Source organism: Electrophorus electricus, chromosome 12 (genome assembly GCF_013358815.1).
Source record: "Electrophorus electricus isolate fEleEle1 chromosome 12, fEleEle1.pri, whole genome shotgun sequence".
Taxonomy (NCBI): Eukaryota; Metazoa; Chordata; class Actinopteri; order Gymnotiformes; family Gymnotidae; genus Electrophorus; species Electrophorus electricus.
The window spans coordinates 12101911-12116344 of NC_049546.1; the positions used below are offsets into that span (position 1 = coordinate 12101911).

The window sequence follows — 14434 nt, forward strand, 5'->3', positions numbered from 1 at the left end:
GCAGTGTAACTCAGTAAGTGGCAGGTGTTTTCTTCAGGACAAACCCCAGGTGTCACAGAATTCAGTTGAGTACGGACGTCGGTGTGCCCCCTCCCGGATAATGGTAATGGCCCATGCAAAAGTCTAACTCCCAATTAGTCAGTGAGACAGTTCTAGGGTATGGTTTGAAAACAGTCCTCTGGTAAGGAGTGGTAGGAATAATGTTAGCAGAAGTTTGACTGTCAAGACTGTCTTACAGACTGTTAATTTTAATAGTGTTCGCACAGAATCTTAAAAAAAAAAAGGTAGTAATTGGAAAGAAAGCGAAACTGGGAAGAGTCGATGCAGCCAGTACTATCTGTTGAGTAGTGCATGGAAAGTCCAGAGAGAGTGACCTTGAAAAGAAATAAAATCATATGGTCAGCTGCTGAAAGGTCAGTTAAGTAAACTGGATCTGCACAAACAGGTGTGATTAATATATCTGTATAGAAATGCCATAATTGGCTTGGTGTGTCATTCAGATATACTGTGAGAAGTCAAGAGAACAATGCAATGCCTCAGTGAGAAATGATTCCATCGCAAGTTTAATTTAGTAGCTTTTTACCCAGGAAATGACTTATAATGGCCTTTAGCAAGAAGGGAGATGATGGTAGTAGTACTACTGAGCATGGAATATGTGACACATTGCTTAAATACTTGATTCCTCTGAATTGATGCAATTTTTGCAACATTATTTGAATCCACTGAATGCTAGTCTCTGAAAAGACCCATGAAGATTCAGTAAATAGCACTCAATTTTGTCTATATGATGGACAAATATTTTTGCAGATTTTTTTTTTTTTTTTGTGTGTGTGTGTTTGTTTGTTTGTTTATCCGTTCTCCCCAAATGCTGAATTTACTTTCTGCTAATGGATTTTGTTACCTCCCTATCACTCTACCTTGCAATTCTATTGTAGGCATAAGAAAAAATCATGGAGATTATTTGCAGGCCGCTGCAAAACTTCTGCTATTCCTAAAACTCCTTTGTTCATTTTTTTAGAGCAGAGAGCAGAGATTTGCTTACAGAGAAAATAAAATACAGAAATATAGATACAAATATAAATGGTTTTGATTTGCTAATAACCCTTTACAGTTTCTAGTGACTATAAAGTTAAATCGGTATGACATTGCAATGACCAAAGCTGATACAGCTTTTAGAAACACCTACATACCAACCTTGTAGGTGTGCAATCAGAATGTGTGGATCATCTGTTGCTATATACAAGTGTACAATTTGTGTTAGTTAGCCATCCTTGGTGGATGACTCTCAACCTAGCAATGATATTACAAGTGTAAAAAAACAGTAAATAAAAAATGTACTGAAAAAAAAATTTATATATATATATATATATATATATATATATATATATATATACAAATAAAAATCTGAATTACCCAGTATTTTTATTCACAATGAAATCCCGAATCATCTGCTATTGAAAACATTATTTAGCAAAGGGAAGCAGAAACAGTTAATGGGAAAATATATATATTTTATATTCTGATTACAATTTATTGGAATTTCAATGAAGCACATATTATTTATTGGAAATTTACAGAAGTTTACAATAAATGAAATAAAGAGCTTAACAACAGCCTTGCTTCTGTAAATAATCCACTTATGTGCCTGTATTAGAGGTATGGCCAGTGGATTATGAGTTCTTATACAGCAGATGTGTTTCTAAAAGAGTAGCTGTTTTAAGTGTATGTATAGGGATGGTTTTATGTGGATAATGTTACCTGTATTCTCCAATGTTGTCTCACACAGTCACTAAGCAAAATTGTCATGCTGAGCATTTTCTAAACCTTGTTCACCTGCTGCGTGCAAATAATCTCCTGTAATTTCTAAGATAATTAAGTAGCAAGTTTTCTATGTGACAGCTGACATGCTGTCACAGACACATCTCTTATTATCACGAGAAGTGTGCACAGGAGCAAACCTGTTCCCATAGTGGATTGCTGTGCTGTGATCAACGTAATGAAGTATGCATACTTTATCACAGGAGCTATAAGGTAATTTAATGGAGAGGAAACGTAATGTAGTTTTTAAAGTACAATGGGGATTGCATCAAAGCATGCGTGTGTGTGTGTGTGTGTGTGTGTGTGTGTGTGTGTGTGTGTGTGTGTGTGTGTGTGTGTAGGTAGGAGAAGTGTTAAACAAGAGCTCATTCTAAAAATGGTACTTTCATTTGTAATTGTTCCCTATAGGTACAATTACCACAGAGAAATAAACAATTTTAGAGAATATAACACCACACAGCTATTCAGAGCTGCTGCCATGGTTTACACCCACTGGCGCACTATACACGCATAAAAACCTGAGCTACATGTATCTAATGTACCCTGAAATTTTCATATAGCATTTCAATTATAAAATAATTTGTAAGTACACCAGATACAAGCATAATATGAAATTTTGATGTAATGTAAACAATTCCATAACCTTTCTGTCACTAAACAGACTGGGGCACTTAGAAGTCTAGAAGACTTTCCAAGCACCTATCGAGTAATTATATACATATTCACATATATATGCATGCTTTGGCTCATTATATGGTAATGGTTCACGTCATCAAAATGGAGATCGGAAATAATTGTACTCAAATTAAAAAGAGCACAACAATGAGTCATGTTTTGCAGTGCCAAATACTTATTTCTAATGTTTGGACAAAATTCTGTCTATTTATAATTACACATGGCTTCATTGACTTGTTTATTGGCACTCTCTCATTGGCCTTATTAACCTGGATGCCCTGGTTGAACCCATAGATGCAAGCAAAAGACAGCAAATGTAGTACTAGGCCCTTCAACAGCCTCAGGGTAAGGACAAAGGAGAGACCACACTTATACTGAAATGGTATATTATCTTATTCAAAATATGCAGTGTTCCTAGGGCCCCCCCTAAGGCTTTTGTCCATAGCTCAAGTTTGCCTAATGGCAATACCAGGTGATCACACTGATGTTAATTCTACAGCTGGCTAATAGAAATAAAGGCTCCTCTATTGGCCAAAAGAACACTAGGCTATGTGCTGCAGTAATCTGTAATGGCAGGTTTATGTCGCTTCCTCCTGAGAGAGATTAGTATTTACTGTGTGTTTTAACAAGTTAATAAGTACCACAGATAGTGCCTTAGTCACCAGCTCCAGTAACTCCAACTAATTTGCTTGTGCTGGGAAATAAAAGGTTTGGGCTGTTTGTTTCCTGGTTGCTGACAATTTGCTAACAGTGATGTTTAAAATGGCAGAAGTGCAGATTCTCATTTACAAATGCCAGCTTTCTGCATCCAGTCATGGACACAGAGGTTTGTGTCAAAAAAGAAAAACTAGGAAAAAGAGAAAAAAATATTTTTATCCAAACAAGAGGGTTAATCTCACTTTTGAAAATAGGCTCTAAGTTGATTTTTGAAATTCCTTTTTTTACTATGAGTATATCATAGATTTATTCTAAAGACATTCCTTTTTACAGTACTATAATAACACATATTAGAACTAAATTCCTTTCCTTGCCCCATAATAGCATTTGAATATAGAATATTTTGTATATAAGCTTATCTAACTCCAGCCCTTAACAATAAACACCACTTTGAAATTACTCTAAATGAATTTGTGCTCTGATGCTTGAATAATTACAGTACTCTGAAGTCTGGTATTGCTCTGTGTTTTATCAGTATGCTGGAATTAAAAGCATACTAAACCTTTGGGTTTTGATACCATATTCATTCCACATGCTGGAGGATCTTTATTTCACCACAAGCCTCTTTTCTTGTGTAGCAAAATCCTTTTTCAGTCTTTTTCAAAATCCTATTTAAAAGTTTAATTAAAAGATCATAAATAATTTATAAGGTTTATAGGATGACAAAAAGGGCTGTCTGCTAGATCATTTACTTCTGATGAGCTCTAGTTCAACAATTGTATCCATGTTTTTGACATCCAGCATACAACTGCTGACTGCCAAAACAAAAGTTGATTAGACAAAAAGCCTGACATTGTAAGAGCTTTGATTTCAGGTTCTCCTGTGCTGTGTCCTGCCTAGCTGGTGTAATGTGAATATAGAATCTTGAGAATAAAGATATACATAATATGCACTACTGTAATCCTTTAAATATTACACTTAGTGTATATATGTTGGGTTGGCCCCCACATTACATCATTGTGAATTATCCATGAGGGGAAAATAATTTTCATGTCTTAGCACCTTTTAGACATGCAAGATTCACTGAAGAATCCCTGAAGTTATATATAACCCTCAATTGCACAAAAGAAAGTTTTTGATATAGCTGTATATTCACCACAGCTTATGAGGCACACGAAACAGTTATATGAATGCTTACATATCAGCATATGAATTATTACTTTTTTCACAAAAAAGGCAAAATGATTAGTGTCAGAAATACATTGAAAAATTCTGCGCATTATATCAGTTGTTCCTAATCCCTTAAGCATCCCTTTAATGCACATTTAGATGTTTTTTTTCTTCATTACTCCCAACACACTTGACTCATTAGCTAATTACCAAGCCTTTCATGAGGTTTGAATGGGTGATTTAGAACAGGACAAGACCTGAAGTGTGCAGTGCATGAGCTACAGGGCCAAGACTGGGGAACACTGCATCATATTATATTGTCTCATCACCTAATACAAAGAGAATGTCAAAATCATTACTGAAAATGTGGCATGTTGATAGCCTATCAAGATGCACATGAAGGGTTTAGATGGGGATCCCTGTCAAAAGGAGCCAATTTTGGATGAGGCATTAAACAAAGTGAAACATAGAACCTCAAGATGTGCACTGTATGTGGGTTAATTTTTTTCCCTTTCCATAATATCTCAATACTTCAGTCTCTATCACATGATGATAATGGCAGATATCAGTCCAAACATGTACAAATGGTAGATGCTAATGGCACAAAGGAAACAGACATAATAAAATGAAATATTCTCAATTAAATGTTAGTATTGCATAGGTCTAAATTTGTTTATGCACTTTTTTTAATGATAATGCAGTATACTGCTGATAATAAAATGTGAGAAAATGTACTTTTGTGAAGTAGTGATACAATTACAGAAGTATTAGGGCTCTAAATGTTAGCATATTAAGTAACATTATCTATATTACTCAGCATAAATCCTTTTAGCCAATAAAATGCTTTTGTGCACAGAGAAGCCTAAATAATACAGCCATTACCAAAAGGGTTTTAGACTGAGCTTTCAGCACAGCACACCAAGGTGGATCCATTTTAAAACCAAGGTTAGACAGTTTGCATGGAGGATAAGGTGATGTTTAGAATTTATGGGACTACTTCCATCAGTCTGCCATTCAAGCCTCCCTTTCATATTGAAGGAGATGGAGCTGCATCACTCTCCATCAGTTCTTCTACCTTCAAATGCTTTTTTTTTTCCCTCCCACAGGGAAGAAAAGTCCACCTGCATATTGTTTGCAGTAAACATGAATAAAGCACATCCTGTTTGTTTGCTTGTCAAGAAAAAAAAATGTAGCTGGAAGGAAAAAACGTGCTGCGTTATGGATGTCCTGGTCACTGGCGTTGTTCTGTGCAGCTCATCCTCTGATGAACTTTCTTGTTTATTTATTTAATGCTTTTTTAGCCCTAATTTAAACAAATTGTACCTGCAACCCAACGAGTGCTTCTCAATCATTCCTCCACTCAACTTGCCAGGTATTTAGCAAATGAGCTGACACAAGCCTTTACAACCTCATAATTTGTATGGAAATAAATATAAACAAGTAAATAATAATAGACAGAGTCGAAAACTACTTGGCTCTGCAGTCGGAAGAAACACATACTATATTTCTTTCAGCTAAGATGTCCTTTATAAGTAATGGGATAAATCATATAGAATGCCAAATGAGGGCGTTCTAATTCAAATATATTCATCTGATGTTGTTACAGAAATAATAAACAAATGTAGAGGAATTATATCACCTTATAGGATATTTCATTTTGTTTGTTCTACAAACCTAGTTAAAGGTAAACAAAATGAAAAGTGTTCTGATGATTCTGAAGTGAAACATGATCGTGAAATTAATTTGGTTCGTGATTAACCATCAAACTACACATTGAGCTCATTTCCCATATAGCAGCCACTCTCAGTCCGAAACCTTTGGATCCTCGGGTCTGCCCTAGCTTTTGCACACCTGCTTGAGTCGGGGAAGGCCCTGAAACTCACCAGGCGAGTCGGATGTGTTGGATCAGGAAAAGAGAAATGCAGCATGCCTCTTCTCCTCATTGTGCCTGGGACTGAGAGAGAGAGGGGGCCATATAGCACCACTCCACCCCGCGCTGCGGGTGGGTCAACCGCTGAAAGCCCAGACTGGGTTACTGCAGGATATGTACATTAATGGAGCTTTATAATGAAAATTGGCTGTGCTCAAACCCAATGGCAGCCTATTCTCTCTCTCTCTCTCTCTCTCTCTCTCTCTCTCTCTCTCTCTCTCTCTCTCTCTCTCTTTCTCCTACCGCCTAAGAGCAGATTTGGCATTTGAAGCCATATCTGTATGCTGCTGTTTTCCTTGCCATCCAATTGGTTGGTTTCAACCAATCACCAGCCAAGATGTGCTTGCTCATTTAAAAAAAAAAATTGTTTATTTGCAGCTTTGTGTTGTGATATTCACCCCTGAGATCTCTCTGGATGTTTGCTTACCTAGACTCCCACTGAGACGCAGGTTGGGAGTGCACACTGTTTTAGTAGGTGATATTTTTAACAGCTTTACTTCACAGATTCCAAGTAAGAGTGCTGTTACTACAGGGTGGGAGCTCCGGGCTATTACTGGGATTTTTGCTTAAGACTACACTGTTATTTTTTCCAGGAACCCAGTATATAAGCTTGTCAAACTCCAGCCCTTAACAATTAACACCACTTTGAAATGACTCTAAATGAATTTTTGCTCTGATGCTTGCTGGAATAAGTGCAGTACTCTGAAGTCTGATATTGCACTGTGCTTTAACAGTATGCTGGAATTAAAAGCATACAAAACCTTTGGGTTTTGACACCATATTCATTCCACATGCTGGAGGATCTTTATTTCACCACAAGCCTCTTTTCTTATGTAGCAAAATCCTTTTTCAGTCTTTTTCAAAATCCTATTTAAAAGTTTAATTAAAAGATCATAAATAATTTATAAGGTTTATAGGATGACAAAAAGGGCTGTCTGCTAGATCATTTACTTCTGATGAGCTCTAGTTCAACAATTGTATCCATGTTTTTGACATCCAACATACAACTGCTGACTGTCAAAACAAAACTATTAGACAATAAGCCTGACTTTGTAAAATCTTTGATTTCAGGTTCTCCTGCGTTGTGTCCTGCCTAGGTGGTGTGATGTGTGAATGAGCACTGTCGGCCTTCCCCAGCCATGGAAGAGATGGACTGCAAACCATACCAGCCCTTGTCCAAAGCACGGAGGGAGATGGAAATGTCGTACACGAGCTCGTCGGATGAGAGCGAGGATGGCAGTCGCCAGGCGAAGGCCTACACATCCCGCGAAACCTTGGCTGACTACGGCCAGGACGTCCGCCTCACCTATAAGAGCCACACCAAGAGGCAAACAACTTCCTTCACCAAGGAAACACAAGGTAAAAGGCCAATGCCTTGCCTTGTTACCCCATCCCCTTCCAAAATAGTCACTGTAGTGACTGTCTGTAGTGACTGTGTGCATACATCGAACTGAGTAGACCTAATAAAGAAGGAAATGAGTTTTCTCTTTCAGACGTGGGATTTCCAGCAGACAAAGCTAAAAATGGGTCATTCACGGAACTCTTTTCTGGCCTCAGACATAATGGGAAAAAATCTTCAGTGGGAAAATGGCAAAATGGTACGCATTAGTGGTTTGATGGATTGTCCTCATGTGGGTCATGTCCAGTGTTAAGGGAAAAATAGACCCTGAGATCACAGATAATCAGAGTTGGAGTGGGCGTATTGTTGGCCTTGATCAATAGTCTGTCACTCTGTATTTCCCCCCATGCTTTGCCGAGGTTCTAACAACTACAGACGTGCATTTATAATCACTTGCAGTGGCACTCTGTTATGTGCGCTTGCTGCTTGATCTTGAGAGAGTCAAATCTGTTGCCTTGATTCAGTTAGAATAGCTCCACTGAAATGTAATCAGTGCTTTCATCATCAGCTCAGTGAGTACGCTGATTGCATGTGTTTGCTGCCATGCATGCCCAATGTACGTTTTTCACACCTGCTCTCTACATAATGCTTTAATAATGTTGAGTGCATCCAACATACGGTGGCTACTTTTTAAAAGCGTATGTGTAGTGATTTGAAAGCAAGGAAAGCAGAGAACTTACATACTGATCTGACATTCTGAACATTGTTAGTCATTTGCCACTGTTGTGTGTGAATGTCCAAAAAAAATTATTATAAATCCTGTTAAGGGCAAAACTTGTCAAAGCTGTTGCTGTGCCCCCCGACCCTGCAATGAGAAAATGAATACTTCATTGCTGTTGTCTACCTATTTCTGTCCTCTGGCATGGAGGGCTGCCAAAACGCAGCAGTTTTTAATCGTGTACTGAAATGAATTGGTTGCAATAACATGGACGATGATCTAGCCAGATCCCTCTGTCAGGGAACACATTACTGCAAGAAATATTGTTCAGTTGGCTAGATTTACGCCATAACTCCTACACCTGCATCAGCCTGAGAGGGGATCAGCCCACTGCGTATAGCAGAGCGGTCCGTCCTATGCTTTCCACTCGATCGCACTTAACTCCGCCATTTAAAAAGGATGAATTATGTAGCGGATAGGCTAACGTGCTACTTTAATGATGCTGCTGGGCCATGCCTCTCTGATATCTTGGTTCAGGAAGCTGAACTGAAGACAGATGTTCTGACTGAAGCTTAATTTCCATGCTAGGACCATGGGCCGGGTAGCCGGGGTGACTCCTGTCAGAGTGCCCTCTTAAATTCCACTTGAGCCAGGTCTCAGGGGAGCTGGGGACACAAGGGGAGAAAGTATTGCTGTTATGTACGAGCACTTTCTACTGGGGAGACATCTGCAATGGGCTCATTTCATGGAGCTAAAGCACCATAATAACATCTAGATCCTTAACTGTCTTGGCTACTTCTACAATACTAGATTATACTGTAACACAGCTGTGTTACACTAAGATCCATGACCCATTAAAGAGTAATGTTAATGAACCACAAACAGTGAAGAAAGATTAATGTTAATGTATTGACCAAAGCAATCACCATGTATTGCAATCATGTATTGATTTGTATAAAGAAATGTATCATGTTTCCCCAAATCTTAACAAATGCTGCTTTTATCAGAGGGTGAATAAAGCCATTCAGATGTTCATTTTTATCTCTCGAGTACCACCAGTAGGTGTGACAACTGCAGTGACATCTCAAAGAAGGAACATGTCACAGATATGTCCTAGGCAAGCTCTTTCTCAGGCAAGTTCTCCCCTCCCCCTGCCCCCCCTTCCACCACAGAGCTGGAGTTCGGCAAGCCGACCCAGGTGCTGAGCAGAAATCAACCAGAGGAGATTCGCACCGGGCCCCAGCACAGCTACACGCTGGGGCCTGGCTCAGATGTGGATGAGGAGGGGGACGTGGAACCCTTGCCCAGCCACGCCCTGCACCTGTGGATGCAGGAAACGAAGTCAGAGCCGAGCTCATGCCTGTCCAGCCGGGCCAACTCTGTGCTCTCGCTCACCGACACAGAGCAAGAGAGGAAATCGGACGGCGAGAATGGTGAGTGGCACCTGGGTGGGTCCGCCATGCAGAGGCTTTGTGGAGAGTTTCATTTGGACTTAAGAGAGATTGAGTTTTTTGACTGATGTGGGCTACAGTGCAGAGTGTCTTTAAAGTAGACAAGTGGACATCAGGGTTTTCACTGGGAAATGACTTCAGAGAGGGAGCGTGGAGGAGAGTGTTGGAGATGAACAGCTACATTCTCCATGCTGAGGTGAAGTGTAAATTTCACGGCTAAAAAATTCTGCTCTTTGTGTGCTTCCTAAGAGTCTTATTATGTTTTTTCTTTTGTAAAATGTGTCTTTCTTTATTATAGCCAAGGTGGTCAGACATTAATGTCAGAAAAAAAAAACATGAAAAAATACAGTTTTACAAATATAAATCTCATTTATTCAAACCCTTAAACAAAAATCAAAAAGCTCAAAATCAGTTCAGCAGATTACATCTATATCTGGCAAAACAAACTATTGATTTACAAACTAATCTTGCTCATAATTAAGCTTTACTTTCAAAACACACAAATCAATCCATTAGTATCATTGGATTCCATCTCTGCACTTGGATAAGCCAACAAACATAATTTAAATCACACATGATATCTTCCCTGGCCAATAAGGCTCCTGCTCAGTAAGGAACACATTTGAGAATTGTGGCTTGTCATTGAACTATGCATGGACCTGAATACTGAGATGAAAATTGATGTTCCAAATGAGAATACAGGCAGGACACTATGTCTGTTCTCTATGTTCCTTTTCAATCAGAGCATCCAAAATAGCACTGAGAAATGTCATTAGAGTTTGTCAGTTACTTTGCTGTTGCTTTCTGTTTCACCAAAGACACCAGGGATCTCACCTGAGGCACAAATGACAAAGAAAAAAGTAACAAACTGTCGTAGTAGTGTTGGACCATCACAAGCCACCAGAAAGAGCTTCAGTCCACCTTGACAGAGATTCTAGATGTCTCTGGAACTGTACTGGAGGTTATCCACCAAAATGTATTCTCTCAGTTGGTGTTTTAATGATGGTGGAGGAGAATACTGTCTAACATGTCACATCTAACACATCTGTCCAAAATCTCCTATAGGCTATTGCATGGCCCATAGCATAGAATCTACATCATTTTCATACTCATCAAACTATTTCACGATCACTCCCAGAATAGAAATCAGGATAGAAATGTCATCATGGTGACATAGTGAACATAAGGTTAACTGTGCTTTAAGATAAAACATGCATTAAAAAAAGAGTTTAGGAGATCTGCAGTTTGAGAATATCAGGTGAATATTGTCTAAGGTTTTGCCAAGAGTTTTGCTTTTGATATTGGAAGATAACTTTTCTTGAACTGTGTTCAAAGTGTCAGAATTTATGTGTTAGTGATTGATATAAACTGCAATGTACACTAAGCAGGATGCTCTAAATTCTCCTGCTCTCTATGATCTCCTTCATTTGGCATAGCTTCTATAAGTTCAGAATCCTTCCAAATTATATTTCCTCAGTTGACGTTTTGATGATGATAATGGAGAGTACTGTCCACCATGTCGGTCCAAAAATGTCCCTTAGGTGGTCAGATCTGATGCACTGCAATGATGAAAGAAACCACTCCCACTGAGATAGAAATGTTTCATTATAGGATAAAGTTGACCAATGAGAATGACTTGCAGGGACCTTTCCCTGTGGGGGAACATGTGGACCATAAACATGCAGATATGTTCTGGGCAGTTCCTTCTCCTTGTATATTGCACTAATGAACATGCATCTGAGCCATTGAGGTCACACCTTCGACTACAATCTATTTGATTGTTTTTCCCAGATGTCTCCTTGGTCACTGTTCCTAATGAAACAGTAGTCAACTGAGGAGGCTATGTGACTATGTGACTAAAGTTCCTGTTCAATACTGAACCCTCTATCAAAGTCATTTAGATTGAGGTCCAGTGGCCTGCTGAACATATATGTTTAACATATGCTTTCTCATATATATATATATATATATATATATATATATATATATATATATATATATATATATATATATATATATATATATATCTCACTTTACTATTTGAATCATGCACTACTCCTATCTTGGACCATATGCATGTGTTGCGTCACTCCACAATACTTTTTATACTTTATACTTTATTTAAAGGAAAGTTTATTAATTTTCCTTTAATCTATCACTCATCTGTCTGGATTCAAGCCATTTGTTGACTACGCTTTCATATCTATGTGTTAACTGTTAAACTGTGACATCTATGTGTTGTTTACCCACTGTGGTGGGTAGAGTTTTGTGTTTTGACTGGGAGTGCTTTCTGTGTGACAGCATAAGGTTAATTGTACAGTATATAGTACAGTATAACTGTAATGGGCCAGGCAGAAGCAGATGCTCGTGGATATAAAACAGGAGCTGTATTAGTGTTCAGCTCAGTGGTAGCTGAATAAACCAGGGTCAAATCCAAAAGAGCAAAGTAAGGGGAAATCCAAATCATAGAGACAACAGTCCATGTCAAAACCAAGCAGTAATTCCAAAAAAGGGTCAGGCAAAAATCTTCAATGAGAAATACAAAATCAGGGTTTGGTACACAGGAAGATAATCAAAGAAATTAACGCCTGGTATGCTTAGAGAATCTAGCGGCAATACTTCGCAGTGTATGATAGCTTGAGACAGGCTTATATACAAAATCCTCTGAACACACAGGTGAATTCAATATTCCCGTGATGACGATCTGATTGAACGTCCCTGATTCGTTGACCATGTCAGTCCAAAAATCTACCTTAGATGATTCACCCAGATCAAATGAATGCAAAAGGCATACCATATTATTTATGTAATCATACTTACCAAACCATTCAATGATTACTCTCGTGCTTTACGCATGGGGGACTTTTAGAAACTGAAGAAAACACTGAATTTGGTGTTTGTTCAAAATGTGTTTGATAGTGTTTGAAAAAACTGTAATATTCAAACCAGGTACCAATAAATCAATGGACTGCAGAGAATTCCAAAGACGCAAAGATTTACTTTTCCACATTTGACTTTTTGCTTGTTCACTTGCATGGTTGGTTCCATGGCATATGCTCATTCAGCTATACGTTTTTTTTTCTCTGTATCTCTTGTACCATTCTGTGTGCATTGCTGGCATTGAACTGAATGCAATCTTTTGTAATCGCTGCATTATAAATTCAGTCAAGGCGTTTTAATAGTGAACTGATGCGAGTGAACCGAATACCTTGTGCTTCGGATAACTTGATCTGCTGCATGGCACACTGCTGTTTGCGTCACGGCTCAACAGCCAGCGAGTTAGATAAGGCCCAGACTCCACCTTCACACGGTCAGACAAATCGGTCAGAGATATCGGGTGAATTGCGTTTCCCTCTCGCGTCTGTTCCAGACCCACTGAGGTGTATGTTAATTTGCAGAGAGTTACTGAGAACAAGTGCCATGATTTGGGTGGGGATGGGAGTGGCAGGGGTTAAGCTGTCACCTTGCATAAATAGTCTCGGGGAGATTTTTATGCGTTATTGTGTGTTTCTGGCATTCCACTACTCTGACTGCCTTTGTCTTAATGCTCAGTGAGAGTTCGTGCCCAATTTGTCTGGCCAGTGAGGAGAGCCAGTCGAATGCACTTATCCTTGATCCAGTGAGCTGCGGCAGATTAGAGAATAAAGTTTGCATTCCATCCACAAACAAAAGCCAAGCCTATGCATCAGCCCTCAAGGGCAGCACTCATTTGCATGCTCTGGAAAAGGTGTAGCACCTCTGTTCACACCCTGCCAAGCTTTCCTCACTTGGAGATGAGGGGGTGGGAGGAGGGTTTGGGGGGCGGGATAAGTAGACAGTAGGAGGCAGAGGCAGAGATGGAAAGGAGCAAGGCAGAGGGGGAAAGAAAGAAATGAAGTCAGAGAGAGAGTGAGGGCATGAGAGAAATGAGAGAGAGAGAGAGAGAGAGAGAGATAGCAATATAGAGAGGGTTGGGGGGAGAGAGAGACCGGGATGGAGATGGCAAGTGTGAGAGCAGCGGATGGAGCTGGGAGAATTGGTGTGAGATGGAGTTTGTTTGTGTTGGGAACCTGCCAGGGTCGTGTCTAATGAGAGGGGGATTGGATATGCCTCTTCACCTTTCCTAGTGGCAAGCTCCATGCAGAATGTCAATCACAGGCAACTCCATCTTGAGAGACGGCCATCGCCGGGGAAACGTGAAGGGGACGGGGCACGGAGGTGCGAAGTTTGTTGGATAATCAGGTCGACATGTCCTGCCATACTCTTTGTATTAGAAAAAAGATCCATTTGGAACGGTTTCTCCCACAAGACATTATCGGTCTTGTCAGTGATCCAGTGTCTGGGTACCTCTGTTCTGCTCTCCATTTTGCCACATCCGTACAAGGTCAGGCCATAGTCCTACAGGTTGGATAGTTTCTCCTCAGGAATGCATTTGTCTTTGTCGTACTGGGGGGGAATTTTGTTGTACTGGGGGGGACTTTTGTTGTACTGGGGAGACTGTGTCCCTGTGCTCCTTTTTCTTTTGTTTGTTTTTTTTGCCAGCCTCTATCAGTAAATACCTTTAGAATGCATTGTTTCACACAGCACACAGGTGAAAGCACTGTCAGGTGGCTTATGTTGTTGTTATTTTTCTTGGTTTTTAAAATGTATTTTGCTCAGTTATTTATTTTGCCCGTCCCCCGTCCTCTGCTTACAGC

General features: G+C 39.5%; 1 protein-coding gene across 2 annotated transcripts in view; it reads left to right on the forward strand.

The window, feature by feature from the left end:
• Positions 1-14434, forward strand: part of LOC113574197 (teneurin-1-like) — a 138287-nt gene that overhangs the window by 16241 nt on the left and 107612 nt on the right. The window contains exons 2-3 of one of the 2 annotated variants that reach the window (XM_027004950.2): positions 7322-7609; positions 9480-9740. In XM_027004950.2, the coding sequence (XP_026860751.2) occupies positions 7390-7609; positions 9480-9740 (481 nt within the window). In that variant the 5' untranslated portion in view covers positions 7322-7389. The remainder of the gene's footprint in view (positions 1-7321; positions 7610-9479; positions 9741-14434) is intronic. The other variant, XM_035532295.1, reaches the window with a different exon arrangement.